Source organism: Melozone crissalis, unplaced genomic scaffold, assembly GCF_028551555.1.
Source record: "Melozone crissalis strain CALT ecotype California unplaced genomic scaffold, PUWL_Pcris_2 ptg000018l_1, whole genome shotgun sequence".
In the NCBI taxonomy this organism is placed as follows: Eukaryota; Metazoa; Chordata; class Aves; order Passeriformes; family Passerellidae; genus Melozone; species Melozone crissalis.
Genome location: NW_026535796.1, coordinates 34,059,875 through 34,079,283, shown reverse-complemented (window position 1 = coordinate 34,079,283; position 19,409 = coordinate 34,059,875). Strand labels below are relative to the sequence as shown.

The 19,409-nt window shown below is 52.4% G+C and overlaps 1 protein-coding gene across 1 annotated transcript; it reads right to left on the bottom strand.

Annotated features, from left to right (window-relative positions):
• Positions 1 to 349: 349 nt before the first annotated feature.
• Positions 350 to 18,111, bottom strand: JDP2 (Jun dimerization protein 2). Its single transcript, XM_054275885.1, has 4 exons — positions 18,053 to 18,111; positions 6,841 to 7,064; positions 2,246 to 2,350; positions 350 to 1,402 (listed from the first exon to the last, which is right to left on the bottom strand). The coding sequence occupies exons 2-4, from the start codon at positions 7,039 to 7,041 to the stop codon at positions 1,217 to 1,219; spliced, it is 492 nt and encodes a 163-aa protein (XP_054131860.1). The 5' UTR covers positions 7,042 to 7,064; positions 18,053 to 18,111; the 3' UTR covers positions 350 to 1,216.
• Between the last annotated feature and the right edge of the window lie 1,298 nt (positions 18,112 to 19,409).

Below are 19,409 nucleotides of genomic sequence, written 5' to 3'. Positions count from 1 at the left end.
GGACATTGTGACAGCTCCCCTGTCTCTTTCTCATCCCTGAAATGAATTCAGACTGCTGTATTTTGGACTGAAACACAAAGGACCAGTTAAGGATGACATGGTCTCCCTCCACCTTTCCAAGTGGCAAGCCATGCCTACCTACCCTCTTTGGTGCAGCACTGAGCCACTTCTTGCTTGACAATAGTCAGAGCTGCCTCCCAGGTTGCCAGCTTTCTAGGATGAATTCTCCTGGCCCACAGCTGCTAACACAATCATCAAACCAGCTCTGGGATCTGCTCCACTGTGCCACTCAGCCAGGAACCCACTGCTGCAGCAGTGCTGAGCTAAACAGAGCCACAGGAGGACAGCGTACGCAAAGGTAACATTTACTGAGAGATACAGAACTGAGTATTATGAAGGACATACATGGATGGAGAGGGCAGCGACACCACTGCAGAGGGCAGCTTGCACCCCCTTCCCAGCATGCCAGGAAAGGAGCTGGGTGCTACCAGACAAGTAACACAATGGAGATAACTGTGGCATATGTGTTTGTAACAAACAGACCATTATAACATACATTTCTATGGGATCACATCTAGTGATTATATAAATCCATATAGAGATCACTGTATAAAAACTTTGTAAAAAATACTTTAAAAAAGTGTAAAAATGTGCATTCAAAAGCACGGCCGACACGGACAGCTGGGCTGTAAACATTATACTGAGTGTGCTTGTGGGGGGCGCCTGCGCCACCGAGCCCCGACAGGCCTGCCCACCAGATGGGGCTGCATCAAGTGTTTGTGGTTCTTGGGTTTGGGTTTCCCTCTGGAGCGTGGCAGGAGCAGCAGCAGCCTCTGGGCAGGGTGCTGGTGGGCACTGCCCAGCTGCCACTCCCCAGCCCGCAGCCCCTGCTACCCACAGGCTGCCTGCTCCTTGCAGGACACGCTGTGGCTTTGTGGGTCCCAGGGCTGAGAGCAGGCTGAAGGGCTGTGATGAAGTATCACAGGGAGGCTGCCCTCACTGGCACCACCAGCCCTGCTCCCAGGTTCAGCCTCAGAGTACATGGTTGGCAGGTTCCTGATCTTCTCTGTTCCCATGTTTGGTCCATAGTTCCCAAGGAAGTCCACTGGGTCCTGGCTGCACCAGGCCTGGGTGCACAGTTCTTCATACAGTACATACATTAGAGACCCTGGAAGACCCTGTGCCACTGTCTCCTCCTCGTGGCCCTGTGCCACCTTCACTTCTTCTCTAGCTGCTCCAGCAGTGGGTTGGCTTCGCTCTCAGGCGTCTTGATGCTGTCTGTCCGCACGATGCAGGTGGGACGGTGCCGGTTCAGCATCAGGATGAGCTGCTGCCTCTCCTGTTTCAGCTCTTCTATCTGGGCCTTCAGCTCAGCATTCATGAGCTCTAGACGCTCAGACTCCTAGCAGGACAGGAACACAACCGCATGTGACTTTATCTAGCAGGACAAGACACAAGAAACAATTTGGCCAACATGCCACCTCTGCTCGGTGCTGTCCCTCAGCCCCTGCAGCAGGGGAGCAGGCTGAAGACCTGCCAAGGCATCACAACCCTCCAGGCAGTTCATCCCCAGCCTTGCTGCCTCGTGCTTGGCACTTTGTGCTATCACACAGAAACACACAGCCACCCCCTGGGGCAGGTCTCCGCCGCCCCCCAGCAAAACCTGTGCCCGGCTGCTTTCCGTGCTCTGGTAAGGTGTCTGGGGACAAACCCATGCTTAAGTTTTCACCCAGCCCATCTGTAAGCATCTGCCCTTGTGAAATTACTCCTTCCAAGTTGTGTCATCTGCCCATGTCTCACCACTGTTTGCAGAAAAACAGCAAGGTGCTGTGACAGTTTTTCTGCCCTGGGGCTAGAGGTGGAGTGAGCATCTGGCCTCTGAGTGGGAAAATCTTTAGGACTTTGGTCAAGGGGCCAGCACACTGCCAGCCCCTGTCCTGTGCCACACTCATATGGGTGTTCCTGCTCCAGCACTGAGGCAGAGCCATTATTCTTCCTCTCTCACCACAAGCCCAGAGCCAACCTCTAGCCCTCTCCAGCCCTGATACCAGGGGTAAGCCCTGCCTGGGCATGTACATGGCCACCACCTTCACAGCCTCACCAAAAGCAGGGGCTGTATTTTCCCAGACAACGGCACTGGAGCAAGGGGTGGCAGAGGGGAAGCTCAGGAGGCAATGCTTCCTGCAGCTGGAGCACTGTTCTAGGGAGGCCCCTGCTGTGCCCTGGGACAGAGTGGGGCACCCACCCGCTGCAGGAACTCCGTCCTCTCCTTCTTCTTGTTACGACATCGTGCTGCCGCTACTTTGTTTTTCTCCCGGCGCCTTTTCCTCCTCTCTTCTTCCTCATCCAGCTATAACAAGACAGAGAAACCCAGATCAGAGCCAGCAGATGTGGGCTGGGGCAGGAGGTAGGGGTGAGCACGTGGCAGCCCCAGCCATGGCAGGGCAATGTGGCAGCCACCTGGTCAGGGGCCACCAGCAACACTACTCAATCCTCATGGAACCAGGTATGCTGCTGCTACAGCCTCTACCTCCACTTTGTGGGAACACAGAGAGGGACACCTGTACCTACAGCTGAGAACATGGCTGGTAGGGGACAGACAGCCCTTCACAGGGCTGCTCCCTCCCTGAGAGAGGGAAGAGACAGAGAATAGAGCCCCCTCCTTGTTTCTACAAGGGTGGTTTGTCACACAGACATCTACAGGCACAGCTCTGTGAGCACAGACATTGAAAGCATCGCACACAGAGCCAAGGACAAGAGGCAGAAAAACCGAGAACATACCCCAGCTGGGCCTGCCCCATTCCAGTATCTGGGACTGTCTGAGTCACAGGGCCAGCACAGTAAGGTGGGGACAGGTCCTGCACCCCCTGTGAGGGGGCAGGACACAGCAGTACCTCCACTGTTTGCCATGACTCAGTTCTCTGTGCTCTTTGACTCAAACCACACAGGCCAAGCCAATAGGCCCTAGGAGTCAGAAAACCATAATCAAAGCATTTGCTGATATATGCTGCAAAGCCTGTGTAAATGGCCTATGGCATGCCTACATCCAGGTACCCAAACTAGCTTCTTCAAGAAAAATCTGAGTGCTGGAAAGCCCTGCAAAGTCAGGTTATACTTTCCAGCATGGATAGAGAAGAAAAGGTCCCCAGTGCCTTCATCCACATTTGTCCTGGGTCTCTGAAATTTGAGGTGTCAGACTGAACCGCCTCATTATTATCCATGATACCACAGGAACACCCCACATGCAGACACACCAGCAGTGCCTGATGGCAATGAAGGCTGCAGGGGCCATCCTCCACAGTAGACTGTGCACACTGCTAACAGTCACCAACTCCAAAACCCACTAATCCAAACATCCCAGCGTGATGCACAAACAAGGACTGGACGAAATGTGGGCTCAGCAGAGGCAGGGTGAAGGGGTGGCTTAAGCAAGCTGCATATCCAATACACAGCACACAGCACGCTGTAGAAGGCACTGTCTGAGCTTTACACCACTAACAGCTTTGCATCTTTTCTACCTTGCTTTGCAAGCACTATACCACAGTTGCTATTTCAGCTGGGGTGAGAATATTAAGCAAAGCCAGCACAAGCTATGCACAGACTTCCATAATGCCAGGGTGCCACGTAGTGTCCTGGGGCACCAATGTTCCACACCTGGGAGAGCTGCAATGGGAACTGCACTGATACCCCCAAGTCCAGTCAGAAATGGACAGCTCACACTGCACCCACATAAATTAGATGTGACAGGTCAGCAGAAGCAATCTGGAAGGCACTAAGTCTACATTCCACTTCCGGGTCTTATAAAAGTTCCTGACAGAAATGAAGAGGAGATGGACATCAGGGTAGATGCAATTGCCCTCTGCACATTTACCAACTACTCATCTACCCCTAAGACAGCTTCCTGGTCTGTTAGTTCCAGGATTACTAGGAGGGTGCATAGAGGTCTCTTGTGCTCACAGTTCCAAAGCTCAAAATACACCCCCAAACTTGGCGTCAGAAGTACGTCTTGGGGCCTAACAGCAACTGGAAGAGCAACCAGCAACTGCACCAGCCCTGAAAACTGCCTGACATTTCCATGCCCTCTTGGTCCATTCAACAAGAATTACAGAATAAATGACCTGTCTCTGACCCTGCCTCCACCCCACAGAGGGCCCAGCAAAGGTCTGTGTCCTTTAGATGGAATACAGATGCCCAAGGAAGGTGGCTCAACACAGACAGAAGAAGTTTGAACCCTTGGCTCTGCTTTTTGAGCACAGCTCCTGTAGTTTCATAGAAAATACAAAGGTTTGGATGAGATCTTAAAGATCATCTAGTGTCAACCACCTTGCCACAGGCAGGGACACCTTCCAGTACAGCAGTTGCTAAAAGCCCCATCCAGCTGGTCTTGAACACTTCCAGGTATGAGGAATCCACAAATTCTCAGTGCAGAGAAGTTCTCTTTTCCAGACAGCAAATTTTCCCCATCTGCTTCTGCTTGATTTGTTCAAAAAGGTGACACGGCCCTAGTGCTGAGGGTTAGGACATTATTCAGAGGCACATGGGACAGTGATGATGTGTCACCCAACAGCACATCCCAGCAGCTGATCTCCAGGAGATGGATCCCTGTGGGTAGAAGTCCCTGTGGGGATGCCTCCTGAACTGCTTCAGTCAGCAGCCTCAGAGCCTGAGGGGATCATCTGCCTGAGGGGCAGGGCTCAGTCCCAGAGGAGCACCCCAGGTGGGATTCAGTGGTGGAAGAGCCCAGCAGCATCTGTGTACACCTGCCCAAGAGGAGAGCAGCTTTCCCAGTGGGGCTGTACATCACCCTGCAGAGAAGCTGGCCCCCAACACACGCTGGGTGGGTTTTGTGTGTGTCCCCAGGCACAAAGACCCCAATGCCAGGAGATGCTGGTGCCCCAGCAGGGCAGAGAGAGCTGCCTTGGCCAGGCTCATGGCAGGCAGCCTGTACTGCCAGGCACCACACAGTGGCACACCAGCACCCAGCATTCCTGGGCTCCAGCACCCTGCAGGAGGAAAGCAGCTGCAGGCTGCATTGCAAAACCATGCGTGCGCAGCTCCTTGGCTACTCATGGGATAAGCAGCTACTGCTACAGCTCCCTCGGGCTTTTGCTGCAAAGCCTTGCCAAGGGCAGCTCCATTTGCTGCCTTCAACTCCTCAGCTTCATGGGCCATGCAGGGGAGGAACCAGCTGCATGGAAGGTAGCTGAGCAAGGGCTGGCAGTGGGTTTTCTCTTAGCTTTCCTCCACATGCTGCCTCAACAGCTGGCTCAGAGGACACTCAGCAATTTCAGTACCTGCTGCGGGGCAGAACTACCCTGTCCCTGTCACACAGATGCCAGTGACATCACATACCCATACTACAAAAAGCAAAAGCAGCAGTTGCAGAGCCAGCTCAGAGGTGCCCAAAATGCCCCAGGAAAGGAGCTGGGCCTGGAAAAACAGCATAGCCACAGAGTCACCCTCTTTCTTCCCCTACCCATGAAGCAAGGCAGGCACTGCAGACCATTTGGTGCATTAACACCCAGGCCAAGAGCTTGGAAGAGAATTTGGCTTCAGCTGCAAATCTGTGACTGCTTTGCCCATAGAGGAACAAAAGCCATCAGCATGCCCAGGGCCTCACAATGGCCTCCCACAGTATCCTAGCCTCAGCTCTTCCCACTGCAGGGCTGTCCAGTCCTTCCCAGGCAACCTCCAGGCTGCACAAGCTGACTGGACACTCTCTTGGGCACAGAGCTGCTGTGCAAGGTGCTCAGATGAGCTACATCATACCAGTTCCACCCACAGGAGTCCACCTCAAATGGCTGGGGGGAAAGAACAGGGATGCTCTGCACAGGTGCTGCTGCTGAGCTTCTGCTAAAAAATTGGGCTAAATCAAGTGTCAGCACCATTTGGAGAGCAGGTTGCCCCCTGGAACTCCTATTTTACTCCTTTCAGCTCACAGCTCATCACAGGCAGCTTTTCACATCATCCAGCACCTCCATGCTCATACTGCCAGAGAACACACATCACCCCATCCTCGTATGGCACCATCTGAGGTAACCTCACCCAGAGCAAATGCTCCGTTCAGAAGGCTGTTCATTGGACCTTCTAACAGCAGCCAGCACCCTCGCCACCGTGGGACCTCTGGAATTATGCGTTCCCAGCTCCATCTGCAGGCAGTGGGAGGTGCAAACACTCACCACCAGCTCAGCCAGAGTCAAAGAGTGGACAACCAGCACATGGGACATAAGGAAAACACTGTCCAAGCATCTCCCTGGTCCCTTCAGCCTGGTTCTGACATGGCAGCCTGTGGTACCAAGCAGAAACTACCCACCTTCCCCACCCCAGGAAATTCGAGGTGAAGCCAGGGCCCACCCCAAGCAATGGGGCTAGGGCAGCTCTAAGCCAGCAGCACCTGCAGCACAGGCTGAGCACTGCTCCACACACCCCATTCCCATTGGAAAGGCAACACCAACACCAGAAGCACCAATGGCTTGTTGACATGGGTGACAGGCTGTGTGACTTCTACTCTGGGTGCTTGGCCCAGCCTAGGGACATGTTGGCTGCAGCAGACCCCACTCCACATGCAGGGTTTGAGTTCAGATGGCTGCCAGTTGCTGCACTGGACCAGGTCTGGGATGCTGAGGCCACCACTGCCAGCCAGGGACAGGAAATCAGGCAGGGAGAAGAGGCAGCTAGTGGAGCAGCTGCCAACATGCATGCACATCACCAAACAGGGAGCTTATAAAACACACTGCTGGCCACTGCTAGCACAGCCAGGCACAGGCAGGAGGGAAACCCAGGCAAACGCAGACACCAGCCCTGCAGGGCCACCTGCAGCCAGCAGCCCCCAATACTCACCTCACTTTTGACAGGCTGGGGTCTCTTGCCAAGCTTCACCTCCAGGAACTGGAGCGGCGAGATCATGGCGCCGATGTTGCGGATGTCGGCGCACTTGAGCTCCTCGGCGGTCAGGGCCGCGCCCGGCAGCCCCGTGAGCGGGCCCAGCCCAGGCAGCGCTCCGGCCGTCAGCGACGGGTCGGGGATCTGCCCTGGCATCATAGCAGGGGACACGGCTTCCTGGGCTGCAGGGGCACAGACACATCCCGTTACAACCAGTGACAGGGCCTCGTGACACAGCTCAGGACTAACTCACCCTACAGTCCCGTCACATACAGGGGTACGAATCAAGGCAGACATTCTCCCTCAGGAAGGGCAAAGGCAGAGAATAAGCAGAATCTGTATTATAGAAAACAAAATATATGAATCCTGCCAGGAAGAATAGGCTGCTGGGGTGTAGATCAGGAAGGGAAGACACCTGAGAGGCAAAGCACCAGAAGAACAGGAGCTGGCTGCAATGACAGTGATGTGATCCCATGGACACCTTTCTCTGGAGAACAGCAGATCAAGGTTTGCTTTTAGCCGAATTTTGATTAATGAATGTGTAGATTATTAGTACAAGAAGAAAATGGCACAAATAGGCCCATAATATGCCCTAGGCTGGATTCCCTCCAGGCAGGCTCAGCCACTGGTCAGGGCTGGAACACAGCACACAAAGACCACAGATAAAACTGCAAGAAAAAATACCCGGCACTGTACAAACATCTCTCAGCATACACATGAGGAAACAAAGGCTGGAGGGGAAGGGAAATGGTGCAAGGTTCAAAAGTCCTCTTCTGTCATGAAAGAAAAAAAGTGAGAATAGGATCAAGGCAAACTTCAGCAAGTCACTTATAGGGAGGTGAAAAAGAGTTATCAGTAACTATTAAGAACAAGAAGCAAAGATATAATAAAATTAAACCTAAAATGGGAAGTCCATAGAGCTGGAGCTGTTACATCAGTCCAAAAGCCATTGGAGCAGATGGTTGTTGGCTGCAATGCAGGTACATCCCTGCTGTGTAACTGGCCTGGGACACTCACAGGTTACCTACTTACAACATTCACTGCTGTCCACACAGCTGCCATTTGCCCCTCTTCTCAACACATGTCCCAGTGTGTGTGCACTGCTCTCCTTGCTCTGCCCATCCAGAGAAGTCCCAGCACACTGTAGGAGCCTCCTGGCACCCACCCCGTTCTGCCCCTGAGCAGGAGGCACCAACACAGCAGGGAAAAGGACCAGCAATGTCAAGAGAGAAACAGACTAAAGGAGTGGACTCAAAATCCCAGTGAGCAGCTTCCTGCAACCACAAGAGCCAGTCAGAAGGCAGGATTCAACAAACAGCTGAGGAAACTCATGGAGGCTCTCACAGCACCAAGTGTCAGAGAAAGGAGGAGCATTAAATGAGGGACAACAGGCACTTGCCCTGCTCTTTCCAAAGCACCCACTCTCACCGGCTGAGGGACCAGGTAACAGGAGAAACAGACTTTTAGCCCAGACAGTGGAGCCATGCAGACTCACACACACACACACAAGTAGCCACACACACACACACACAAGTAGCCAAGCAGCTGCCACAGCTGCTCAGCATTTGCCATCCTGGGGTGACAAATCTATGTCAGTACCAGGCTGAAGACTTGGGTAAAGCTGCATGTGAGACAGAACTGCTGGATCACAGAATCACAGAACAGCTGAGGCTGGGAGGAATCTCTGGAGATTGCCTGGTCCAACTGCCCTGCTCAGGTGGCCTCAGTGGATGCAGGCTGAACAGGGTTAATCATGACAAACAGAGAAGTTAAGGATTTCTTGGCACCGGCACATCCCTTTTCCCATGAGATTTTTTAATATATTTGTTAATGTGAAGGAACCAGAGATAAGCAGCAGAAGGAAAGGAAAAACAAGCATAGAGGCTAGTCAAGGGCAGAGAGGCTAATGCAAGCTCCACAGCATCCAGCACGGGTGCTGTGCAAGCTGTATTGGTGTGACAGAATGATTTGCAGCAGAGAGTGTCTACAACCTGCAATGAGCTGAGAGCTGTCAAACAGTCTAATCTGCCAATGAAGAGGTCCAGGTGTCAGCATGAGATGTCCCCTGGCGGGGTTTGCTCAGCTGTGACCAAGAAGACTTGGGAAAGAGCAGGGAAAGCAGATGAAGCAAGACAGAAACCATAAAGAGGAATCAAGCCCTCTGCTCCAGTCATCCTTTAGGAAACAGAAAGGGAAGAGCAAGGCAGTGTTCAGCAATGCTGGGAGCACTGCTGTGGGGAGAGGAAGCTGGGCAGGGAGGAGGTGATCTGCATAAGGTCATTACAGGCTGAAGAGAAGACAGGAAAGACAGACAAGTAACTTCCCAAGAGAAGAGATATTCTCTGATGAAATAGACTCCTGCCCATTTGGGGACAGAAAAGAAAGAGAAAATACTTGATAATGATACTTGACCTCAAATAAGACTACAAGTCAACTCCTTGAGACTTCAAGGACCTAAGCTGATGCAAAGTATTCATTCTTCCACAGAGATCTCTGAACTAGAAAAATGCAACTCCACATCTGCAGTAGAATCTTGTACTGGAATCTGCACCAACATCTTGTAAGGTGCCCGGAGGTGCCCAATGCAGCTGGGCTCTGAAGCTGCAGGCTACCTCCCTCCCCTTTCTTTTCAGACCTACACAGGGCTGAGATGCTCCACTGCTCCAGAAATAAGTATCAGCACACCCTTAGGCTGCACTCCAGACAGGAAAACACAAGTTATTTAGGGAGTGTGGCTAAATCCCTGCCACCTTCCTCAGCGATCATCCCTCTCCAGCAGGAAGGCACCTGGTCAATGAGGTGGATGACAAAGGGGAGGTGAATCCAGAGGTTCTTCCCAGGAGCCCCTGCCACAAGACAGAGCTGTATGGGGTTAAACCCAGTCTACCATTTTGGGATAGCTGCATACACTGCAGAGCCTGCCATTTCCCTGATGCTGCCACCCAGGTGACATGCTGTGGCACTGGGGAAGACACCTGCCAACAGCAGCACAGCCCAAGCCAGCAACCCCACAGATGTCCATCCCCAGCTTGAACAGCTTATGTCAAAATTTAAAGAATAAAATAGAAAAATAATCAATAGCAAAAGTATATGAGCATCCATTTGAAGTTTCTCACAGACTGATTTGGGGCCCTGACCCACCCTTTCACAGGCTTCAGGATGGGAATTGACTTGAACCCAGCACTGGACACCAAAATCCATTCTGGACTTGGGGGACTTGGCTTTAATTTATTCATAGAATGACAGAATATGCTGAGTTGGAGGGACCTAGATCATCGAGTCCAGCTCCTGACACTGCACAGGATAGCCCAAGAGTCACACCATGTGCCTTAGACTGTCATCCAGACACTTACTGAACTCTGTTAGGCTTGGTTCTGTGACCTCTTCCTTGGGGAATCTGTTCTAGCACCCAACCACCCTCTGGATGAAAAACCTTTTTCTGATATCCAATCTAAACCTCCCCTGCCTCAGCTTCATGCCACTTCCTCGAGTTCTGTCACAAGAGTACCTGCCCCTGCTCTTCCCCTCACAAGGAAGTTGTAGACTGCAGTGAGGTCTCCCCTCAGTCTCTTCTTCTGCAGACTGAACAGACCCAATGCCCTCAGCCACTCCTCACACAGTTTCCCCTCCAGGCCCTTCACCATCCTCATGGCCCTCCTTTGGATGCCCTCTCATGGCTTCATCTCTTTTCTCTATTGTGGTGCCCAAAACTGCTCACAGCATTCAAGGTGAGGCCTCATGTGTGTGGAGCAGAGCAGGACAATCCCCTCCCTTGACTGGCTGGCCATGCTGTGCTTCACTTTCTTCCATCATGACATGCAGTTGACAGCACCCAGGTTAGACAGTCCAGGTCCTCAGGCAGACTGAATATGGGGTTACTGCGATGTATGAAATAAGGAGCAAGGAGAAATCCATGCTTCAGACTGTGGGCCAACCTGACCACTCAGCACCCTCCTCATGCACTCCTGAGCCTGGGGCAGGTCCCTGGGGACAAGCGGCTAAGGATTTGAGAAAGCACTGATTTTTCCAGCACATCTTCTCCTTCTGCAGCTTTGATCTAGTAGCTTGATATGCCTTGAAATAGCCTCTGTACCAGTGTAACACACAACACAGGTCAGAGTGAAGGGGCTGGCCCAGTATCCAATATGCTCTAAAAATTTATCCTGGATCCAGGGACTGCAGTGGCAAAGCCCACATCACACCTGCATCAGTGTAAACTAAATTTTAAGCTCATCAAACCAAAGTGCCAGAAGCCTTCTGAATAACCATAAACCTGCATATTAAGATGAGCTGAGAACTAGACAGAAAGGGAGAAAAGTGTCTTCTACAGGTGAGAGCTTGCTCATGGGCCAGAAAGCTCAGGAGGACATTGAGAACTGCCAAGAGTCAAGCTGAGTTAGGCCTTGGAGAAGAATGTAACACCATTCCCAGCAGGGCTATAACCATGGAAATAAAAAGGAATGAGGAGAGGTGCCATCCCTCTCTGCAGAGCTGGGTGCAGTAACAGATCATCTCCCCAGTTCTTGAGGGCCCTCAGGCCCAGGCACTGTCACTCCTGCTGATTGGAAGGACACAAACAAACTCCAAGTTTGTTCCATTCCTTTGCTTCTTCCTAATGTAAGCACAACTTTCTTTTCACCCCAGGTCCCAGATACTTTCCCATCCTTTTCTGGTGAGTGACAGAGGTAAGTTGTACTCTGATCATGTGAAAAAGCCAGAGTATGGAATTCTATTTAACACTTCAGTCTTCCTCCCAAAGCTGTTATCCTGGCAGACATGGACATGCCTACCCATAGCTCCAGCATACTGGTACCATGTTCACATGGAAGGGCAGAACTTTAAAGTTCAGGATCTCAGTTTGACCTTCAAGTTGCAGCTCTTCAACAGCCACATCTGGCTGGATGGGGTGAATACAGCTGGTGCCAATTTTAATTCGTTTCTGGATATTCCCTTGCAGCATTTGCTATTTCTAAGGCACATGAACCAACTCACCTCTGTATTCATTCACTTTCTAACACAGTGCTTTAGATGGGATTCCTATTATATTTTTTTCTTTTCAGAACTGATAAATAACACAGCCTTTTTCCCTCAATGCCAGGTGATCTTTCAACATCTCCTTACATGAGCTTGGAAATGTCATGTCTTCAGTACAACCTAGCTTTCTGGTGTCCTACATTGAACCACACAATTCCTTTGTATGCATTTTATCAGCAATGCTTTTGCACATAATGAAGCCAATAGCAACACATCAAGGGGAAAGAGAATGTGCAATCTTGCACAAGACCATTGGATCAGCATGACACCAGCTTCTCGAGTTTACATTCACCATTACTCTGCCTTCTGCACCAACACTATTCATCATTTAGTGCCATGACATCAAGATGCTCCAGAGGGAATTAGGAGACAGAGAAGGCTTTCTTACAACTTCAGTTCAATGATGAGTACTTTATACCATTTATTGCTCTGTTCAGCAACCATCTTTGCAGCAAAAATCTGGTCAACACATGATTTGACAGGTCAAAATTCGTTTTTATTTCCTTAGCTTTGCCTCTACACTCCCTTATTCTGGTTAAAATGCTGTAACACAAGACTCGACCTCTTGCCGAAATGTCTGTAAACCCTCCTGATAATTGCAGCAACTTTTGCATCCTTGCTTTGGCACTGTTCTTCCTGTGGCTTCAATCAAACTCAGTTATTTTATCAGCAGTCTCATACTCAAAAAGCTGACAGCAGTACAGCTTTCTTTGCTCACCTTGGTTTTGCTGCATCTTTCCCACCAGTTTCAAGTGTTTGCGTGCTTTGTTCCCCAATTATGTCCCTATGGTCAGCAGTCTGTGACATGGTTGATTTAATATTTCTAAAAGGCAGCACCCATTACTCTTAGTTCTTCTCCTACTGCCAGAGTCTGTTATCTTCTGGAAACCACAGCCTAGAAGGAAGAAGCTTTACCAAGTTGTTTCTGTCCCATACAGTTGCTCAGCTTCCTCAGTGACCCTGCCCCCACATACCTTTCTATTCTTTCTCCTGCAGTTCTAATCTTCATGTTCTTGGGCTTTTTTTTTTTTTTTTCAAATGGGTTGGGTTTTTCCTCTTCCTATACTGATTTGGTTGCTGCTTTTTCAGGGGACTCTTTGTTTGGGTTTGTGTTTGTTGTTTTTTTTTGAGCAGCTGATGTTTGCACAGCAGTTACAGCATAAATCTAACATGTGTAGGCATAATTTGTATAACCCAGGGGCTTGTGCTCCACTTGCTAGCCTGTATTCACACCCTTCCTGCCACCTCTTCACTGCTATTCTTACCCAGACTAAAACTGGCACAGGAATGCCTACCTGTGTTGAAATCATGCATTCAATTCCCTGCACATAGACTGCCTCAGTTTGTATCCATCATCCTATGTATCCAGAGGTGTTGTTAGTTTCTTTATAAACCAAATGCAGCTGCTACTGTTGCACCACGAGCATCATCCTGCAGAGATGACCATGACATCCCAAAACAGGCTCTGACAGTCACACTTCAATTTAACTTGCTATTACTGCCTTATCTCTGGTGTCAGCTTCCTTGGTGAGAGTGAGGGCTATTTGCAGCCCTATTATCAGTTTTGCTGTCTATAATACAATCACAGTTTCTTCCAACATAAGCTATTTCACATGTGCTGACATTTATAATGGTTGATCCAAGTACCCTTCTGATGCTCAGAGAGCCAGTCTAGCATGTAATACTGCCAGCCAGCAGATTCTGACACTCTGTACCTGCCAGCATGTTTCTCTTCTGCCCATGTTAAGCACTGCACTAGGGCATAGTCTGTCCTACCAGCCCTTCTCCAGGCTGCCTGCAGAATGAAGGCCATGCCTGCCTGCTATTCTCTCAGCAGGCTCACCCTGGGTGCCTGCCATTACTTGTCACTGCCACGCATCAGAGCACTGCTGGAGTCTGTGAGCCCCACACCAGCAATCTTTGAACTCTTCATCAGTGTGTTAGCATCTAGCACGACATTGCCATTTGTGTGTGCCATCTTGGGGCACCCGAGTCACAGTAACTGCCTTTCATCTGCTCCTGGCCAACAGGGAACAACAATTCTGATCTGGAGATCAGAAGCAGCACTGCCAGCATATAGTTCCTTAGATTCTACTCTGCTTTGCTGCCATTTTGAAACTTTTTTTTAGCTCCTGGCTATCAAGCTACTTCAGTCTGTAAGTCATACATTGAATCTATCTAGTTTCTTCTGTGAGCAAAAGGATGATTTATAGGAAAGCCCTTTCCTGACATTACCAACCTCTCATGAACCAAGAATGTAACTTCCTAAACAAAGACAGGGCAGTTGGCTACTACTCTTTCTCTGAAGCTCTGAGCCACTTGCTTTTTTCCATCTGGACTCTTCTGAGAAGACTGCAGAGTGCTGATGGTCTGAAGCCTACAGACCTTCTTCCACTTCCAGGTTCAGGACCCAGTGGGAACAGATGAAGGCAGAAAGACACTACCCCATATTCCCAGTGCCACAAGTACCTTCCCATGCAACTAGGGCTTTCTTCTGCTATCTAAAACATGAGACTCTCCCATTGCCACACAATTCTATCTGCTCTAGATGTTTTGAGTAGCACCTTACAGTCATACCTTCTGGCTAGCTGCTTCTGCTCTGCACTGTTAAAAGCAGAAACTTGCAGGGCCAGCGCCAAGTACCACAGTGATCAAAGTTATTTGCCAAACATCAGAACACAGCAGCAGACAAGCCCTTTGGGGGTAACCAGTCTTTTCAGGTCCCCATGCAGTAGCTCTGGCAAACATGGACTTTAACAACAGCCATGGTGCATTCATTCATGCAGTTGCTGTACCTGTTGATGCCAAGGAACCCACCACCTAGAGCATACTGAAAAGCTGCAGTGACACCAATTGGGATAAAAACGTGTATGTCTCTCTCTACTGAGCACCTAACATGACTTACTTTTTTATGGCATCACAGCAATCCCCCTTGCTGAAAGGCCAGGTAAAGGCATGCTCACATCATGGCCCATCAAGAGCACTGAGGCACAGCACACCACCTCAGAATGCAGGACACTGCAGTGCCTCACTGCTCACTGTAGTGCCCCCACACCCCATTGCCATCCCAGGAGGGAGAGACAGCTCCTACAACCAGGTTCTAGGATTGCAGGTCCAAAGACATCTGTGCCCTTCCCACAGACACTCTGAGCTGCCATTCCTGCTGTTCCTTTCCTCCCACAGGCAGCCCCACGTGGTGAAGAGTTGCAGGGCTTGTGAACACCCATACATGTAACCTCCCACCCCTAGTTCAGAGTGAGTGGGGGGCCACAACGCTGAACAGAAGAAGAAGATATGAAGAACTGTTCCTCAGGAGGTGGAATTCTAAACCTGCTTCATGAGTGGGAACATTCTGGCTCAGTCCTGCACTTCTAGCTGGCAGGAGGATCATCCGAGTCATTGACAGACAGAGGGCTATGAGAAGCTTTCTAAAAACAGGAATGCAAAGAGCCCTGCTGCCCTCCCTCCTCTTTTCCATCAGGGAAGCTCAGAGCTTCCTACATGTGCACACGGGGCAGCCCAGAACAGACAGCACCTCCTTGGCAGAAATGCCCTTTTGCAGCCCTTGTCCAGCTGCCTTGTCTCACCATTAGGCCTCCACACCTGCCTGTCTAATGCTTTGGCTTCTTGTCCCTTTTGTGAGGAGGGGGGCTGCTGGTTCTCCAGTCCTCAGCCTTAGAAATAATCTCTATTTGCCATTAGCAAAGCAGTCAGCTCACAGCCCTTCCTCCCTGAGCGTTTTCCTCCATACCTTCACAGGGCAGCAAAAAACTCCAGTTTAGCTGCTCCCACCACTGCAATGCAGCGACTGACTTCCAAGCAACCTGTGACAGCAGGGTTTTGTACAGCACCTACCACAGCAAGGCTCCCCTACTGCCATAGTTAGTGCAATAACTGCAAAAAAATGTCATTAATTATCACAGTATTACTAAGATTGCAATTAATTATTTGAGGTTGCACCACCCACTGGACAGCAATGCAGAGCAAGAAAGTAAAAGTTAGCCTTTTGTACCTGAAGCAGCTCAAAGGGATTTCAGAAGGAAGGAATATCCTGGTCTGAGAAAACCTCAGTCTTTGAGCTGCAGCCTAACAACTGACTTGTTGAAATCACCAAGGACCTTCCATAACCACATGTGGTCAGGGCTGGAACCTTCAAGAAGACAATCCTGCTCCAACACAAAACTCTGCCCTCAGGGGCCAAGGACAGCCTCAGAGATTACAGCCCCCATACCCCTTACAAACTCCTCAAAATTATGCCTTAAATACCAGGGTCATCCACAAAGACCTCTAATCCATATAAAGACCAGCTCTGGCTAGTTTGCAGCAGCACTGCTCAGCTCAGAGGCCCGTATGTGCCTTCAGCTCTCTGTCTGCATGTTAAAATAGCCTGCAATGTTTGGATTGACACTCTGGACAGTCCAAGCAACTGAGAAATGCAGCCAAAGACAGATGGCATCAGGTTTGCAGTGCCCCCTCCTTGCTGCATGGCACTGCAGGACACACACACATGCTGGCAAGGGGTCCCACACCCCACCATGGCTCTGCCTCCCTTGGTCTTGGGGCCAGGCCCACTAGGAACAGCCACTGCAGTGAAAAGAGCCTCTTACAGCTTCACATTGAAGGCACTGCATGCTGCCAAGAACCTGGCCCAGGCAATGCAGCTGAAGTAGCAAACACTAGCACAGGGAAGGGGACCACAGAACAGATGCTCAGTGCTCCTTGAGCAGTTGGACACACTGCTCAGATGGACAGGGCAGGAAGAGGCAAGAGGTCTGAGGGCGTATGTACTCTTCCTTGGCAAAGAATGTAGCACAGAGACCTCTGTGAAGATGCAGGGAAAGCATCCGTAGGCATCTCAATGAGGAAGCAGAGGCAATAACCTGCACACTAATTCAGCAGATTTTGTTAATTCCCCAGACACCAGGGGTAACCAATTGCTGCATGATCCTGATTGCATGCAGTAATGATGTGGATGGCAGCTCCTGCACCCACACACTCATCCCCTAGATGGGCAAGATTTTGCATTTTTAAATCACTAGGACTAATACTAAGAATCTGAATTCCAAAGACTGCCATTCACAGATGCCCTCACACAAGCTTTTAGCAACAAATTCCCAGGGCATACTCTGTCAAGGGAGCCTCCAGACACAGATTTTTTTGCAAGTTTTCCCAAAACTAGCTAAAAAATCCTGGTTTGAGCTGCAGAAGCATTTGCTTCTGCTGAGCTCTTGGAGTCCAAGCACACACACACGCACACACACTCACAGTTTGGCAGTGGTTGTGTTCCAGGGCTGGTAATGCAAGCCATGGAGCAGGCTGCCAAGACAAGCAAGAGAACGAGCCAGGCCCTGTTTCATTGGCCACCATACGCTGCATATGGCCCTGGAACCAGCCAGCACAGTGTTCTCACCCTCCTTGAAGGCATAGGAGACCCTGTGTTTTCAAATACACCTCCACAGGGCCTTCATTAAAGGAAAATGGAAACATAATGTGGCTCTCGCTCCCCTGGTATTTCTCCCTTTCCCCCAATTTGCTCTCAAACCTATTTCCCTTCCATGGAAAAAAGAAAAGTGCCTCCTGGAGCAGAGCGTGCAAAAGAATGCAACTTCCATTCAACTCCATGCCTGACTGCTAAAGCGGACTTGGGACCGCGCGGCGGGGGCACCTCCAGGGCCCCTTTCCTTCCCCGGGCCTCCCGGGCAGGAGACACGGCTGGCGACAGCGGGGCCGGCAGCGGCGGGGACCCGCGCCCCTCACCTGCGCGCCCGGCCGGCAGGTGAAGGGAGGGAGGCAGCGGCGCTCTTGGAGCGGGGGAGGCCGCCCCCGCCGCCCCCCGGTGCGGCAGCAGCCCCGAGCCGGCACCTCCAGCGCCCGCGCGTTGCGGGGGCAGCAGCCCGGCATGAGCCGCCCATGCGGCGGTGCCCGCCCCCGCGCAGGGTGTCCCCGCATCTCCGCCGCGCGCCCGACCGCCCGGACAGCGGCACCCTGCCCGTGCCGCGGGACACGGGATGCTCCGCCGGCCGCCCCCGCTCCAGCCCCCGCCGCTGTCCGCCACCCCCGCGGAGCCCCGCGCCGCCGCCCGCCCTGCCGCAGTCCCGGCCCGCCCGGCGCGTCCCCCGCCCGCGCCCGTACCCACCGTGCAGGGCGACCGCGCTGCCGGGGTGCCCGCGGGGCCCGGCCGTAGGGGCCGGGCGCGGGCTGCAGGCTCAGCCCCGCCGCCTCCGCCGCTGCCCCGACCCCCGGGCCCCGCCGGGTGCCGATGTGGGTGCCGGCCGCCGCCGGGGCGCCTCGGCCCGCCACCGCCCGCCGCCCCGATGCGCGCCTCCCGCAGGCTGTGGCAGGCGGCGGGGTGGGTTGCATCAGCCCCGGTTATATAGCGGCCCCTGGGCTGCGGGGAGGGGTCGGGAATGCGGAACCGGCCGGGCTGCCAGCGCCACACGTCAGGGAGGGCGGGGGAGCGGGGCCGCGGGGCGGGGAGCGCCGCGCAGGGGTGGGACCAGCCGGGGCACCCCGACATCCCGCACCCCACGGCCAGGCATCTCCGCGTCCTGCACCCCGGGACTCCGCACCCGCCACCCCTCGGCCACCCTCTGCCCTCGCAGCCGGCATCCCCGCACGCTCCCGCAGCTCCTGACCCCTCCGCAGCTCCTGACCCCTCCGCACCACGGCGCCCCCGGACCTCGCACCCCGACCCGGGTGCGCGTCTTCCCCGCCCTCCTATTGCGCCCCTTCGCACACTCTCTGCTTCCCTCGGTCGCACGCCTGGACACTGTCCCGGGCAGCCGTGCTCGAGCTAGCCCGATTTGTGCGGAGCCTCCGCTCCTCAGTCCCGAGAAAGGAGGCAAAGGACCAGAGAGACTATCCAGTGCTCCCCAGCATCAAGCACACATCACCCAGGGCAGCAAAGGCACAGGGGCAGGCAGGGCTGCAGGGTCACTCCACTGGCCCGTGGGAGGCAAGAACCTTCTCATCTCACCCTCCCCCAGCCCGGCCGGCTCACGCCCCACACAACACTGGCTCCCTCATACAAGGGCAGAGGGCTCTCAGCCCCAGCTCCACCACTCCCTTGACTCTTGGCCTGGAGAGTAACCAGGAGGAAGCAGAGGGGTTTGAGGCACCTCTTCCCGGCTGTTTTGTTTTCTTACCATCAATGGGACATCAGGATGGGACATTGCCTGAAGCACAGGTACACCCATGGTGCCCACTGTTCCAGTACCTTGATATTGGATGGGGATCATGGAGCAGGTGACAGAATGGGGCCTTCCTGATAACTGATTCGTGTTTGTTTCTTTCCTCTCTCTCTCTAACATTGGCCTCTTCCCGGCTGCATCAGCCAAACTCTTCTGGGGAAGCAAAGCTTTGCACAGCTGGAGGACCATGCTGGATCTGCCATAGGTACTGGATGATCCAGGGCTGTTGCTCCTACAGCATTTCAGGATAGAAAGGCTCCCTTTCCTTTGGAAAGACAGCATTCTAAGAGTAGTTAACAAAAC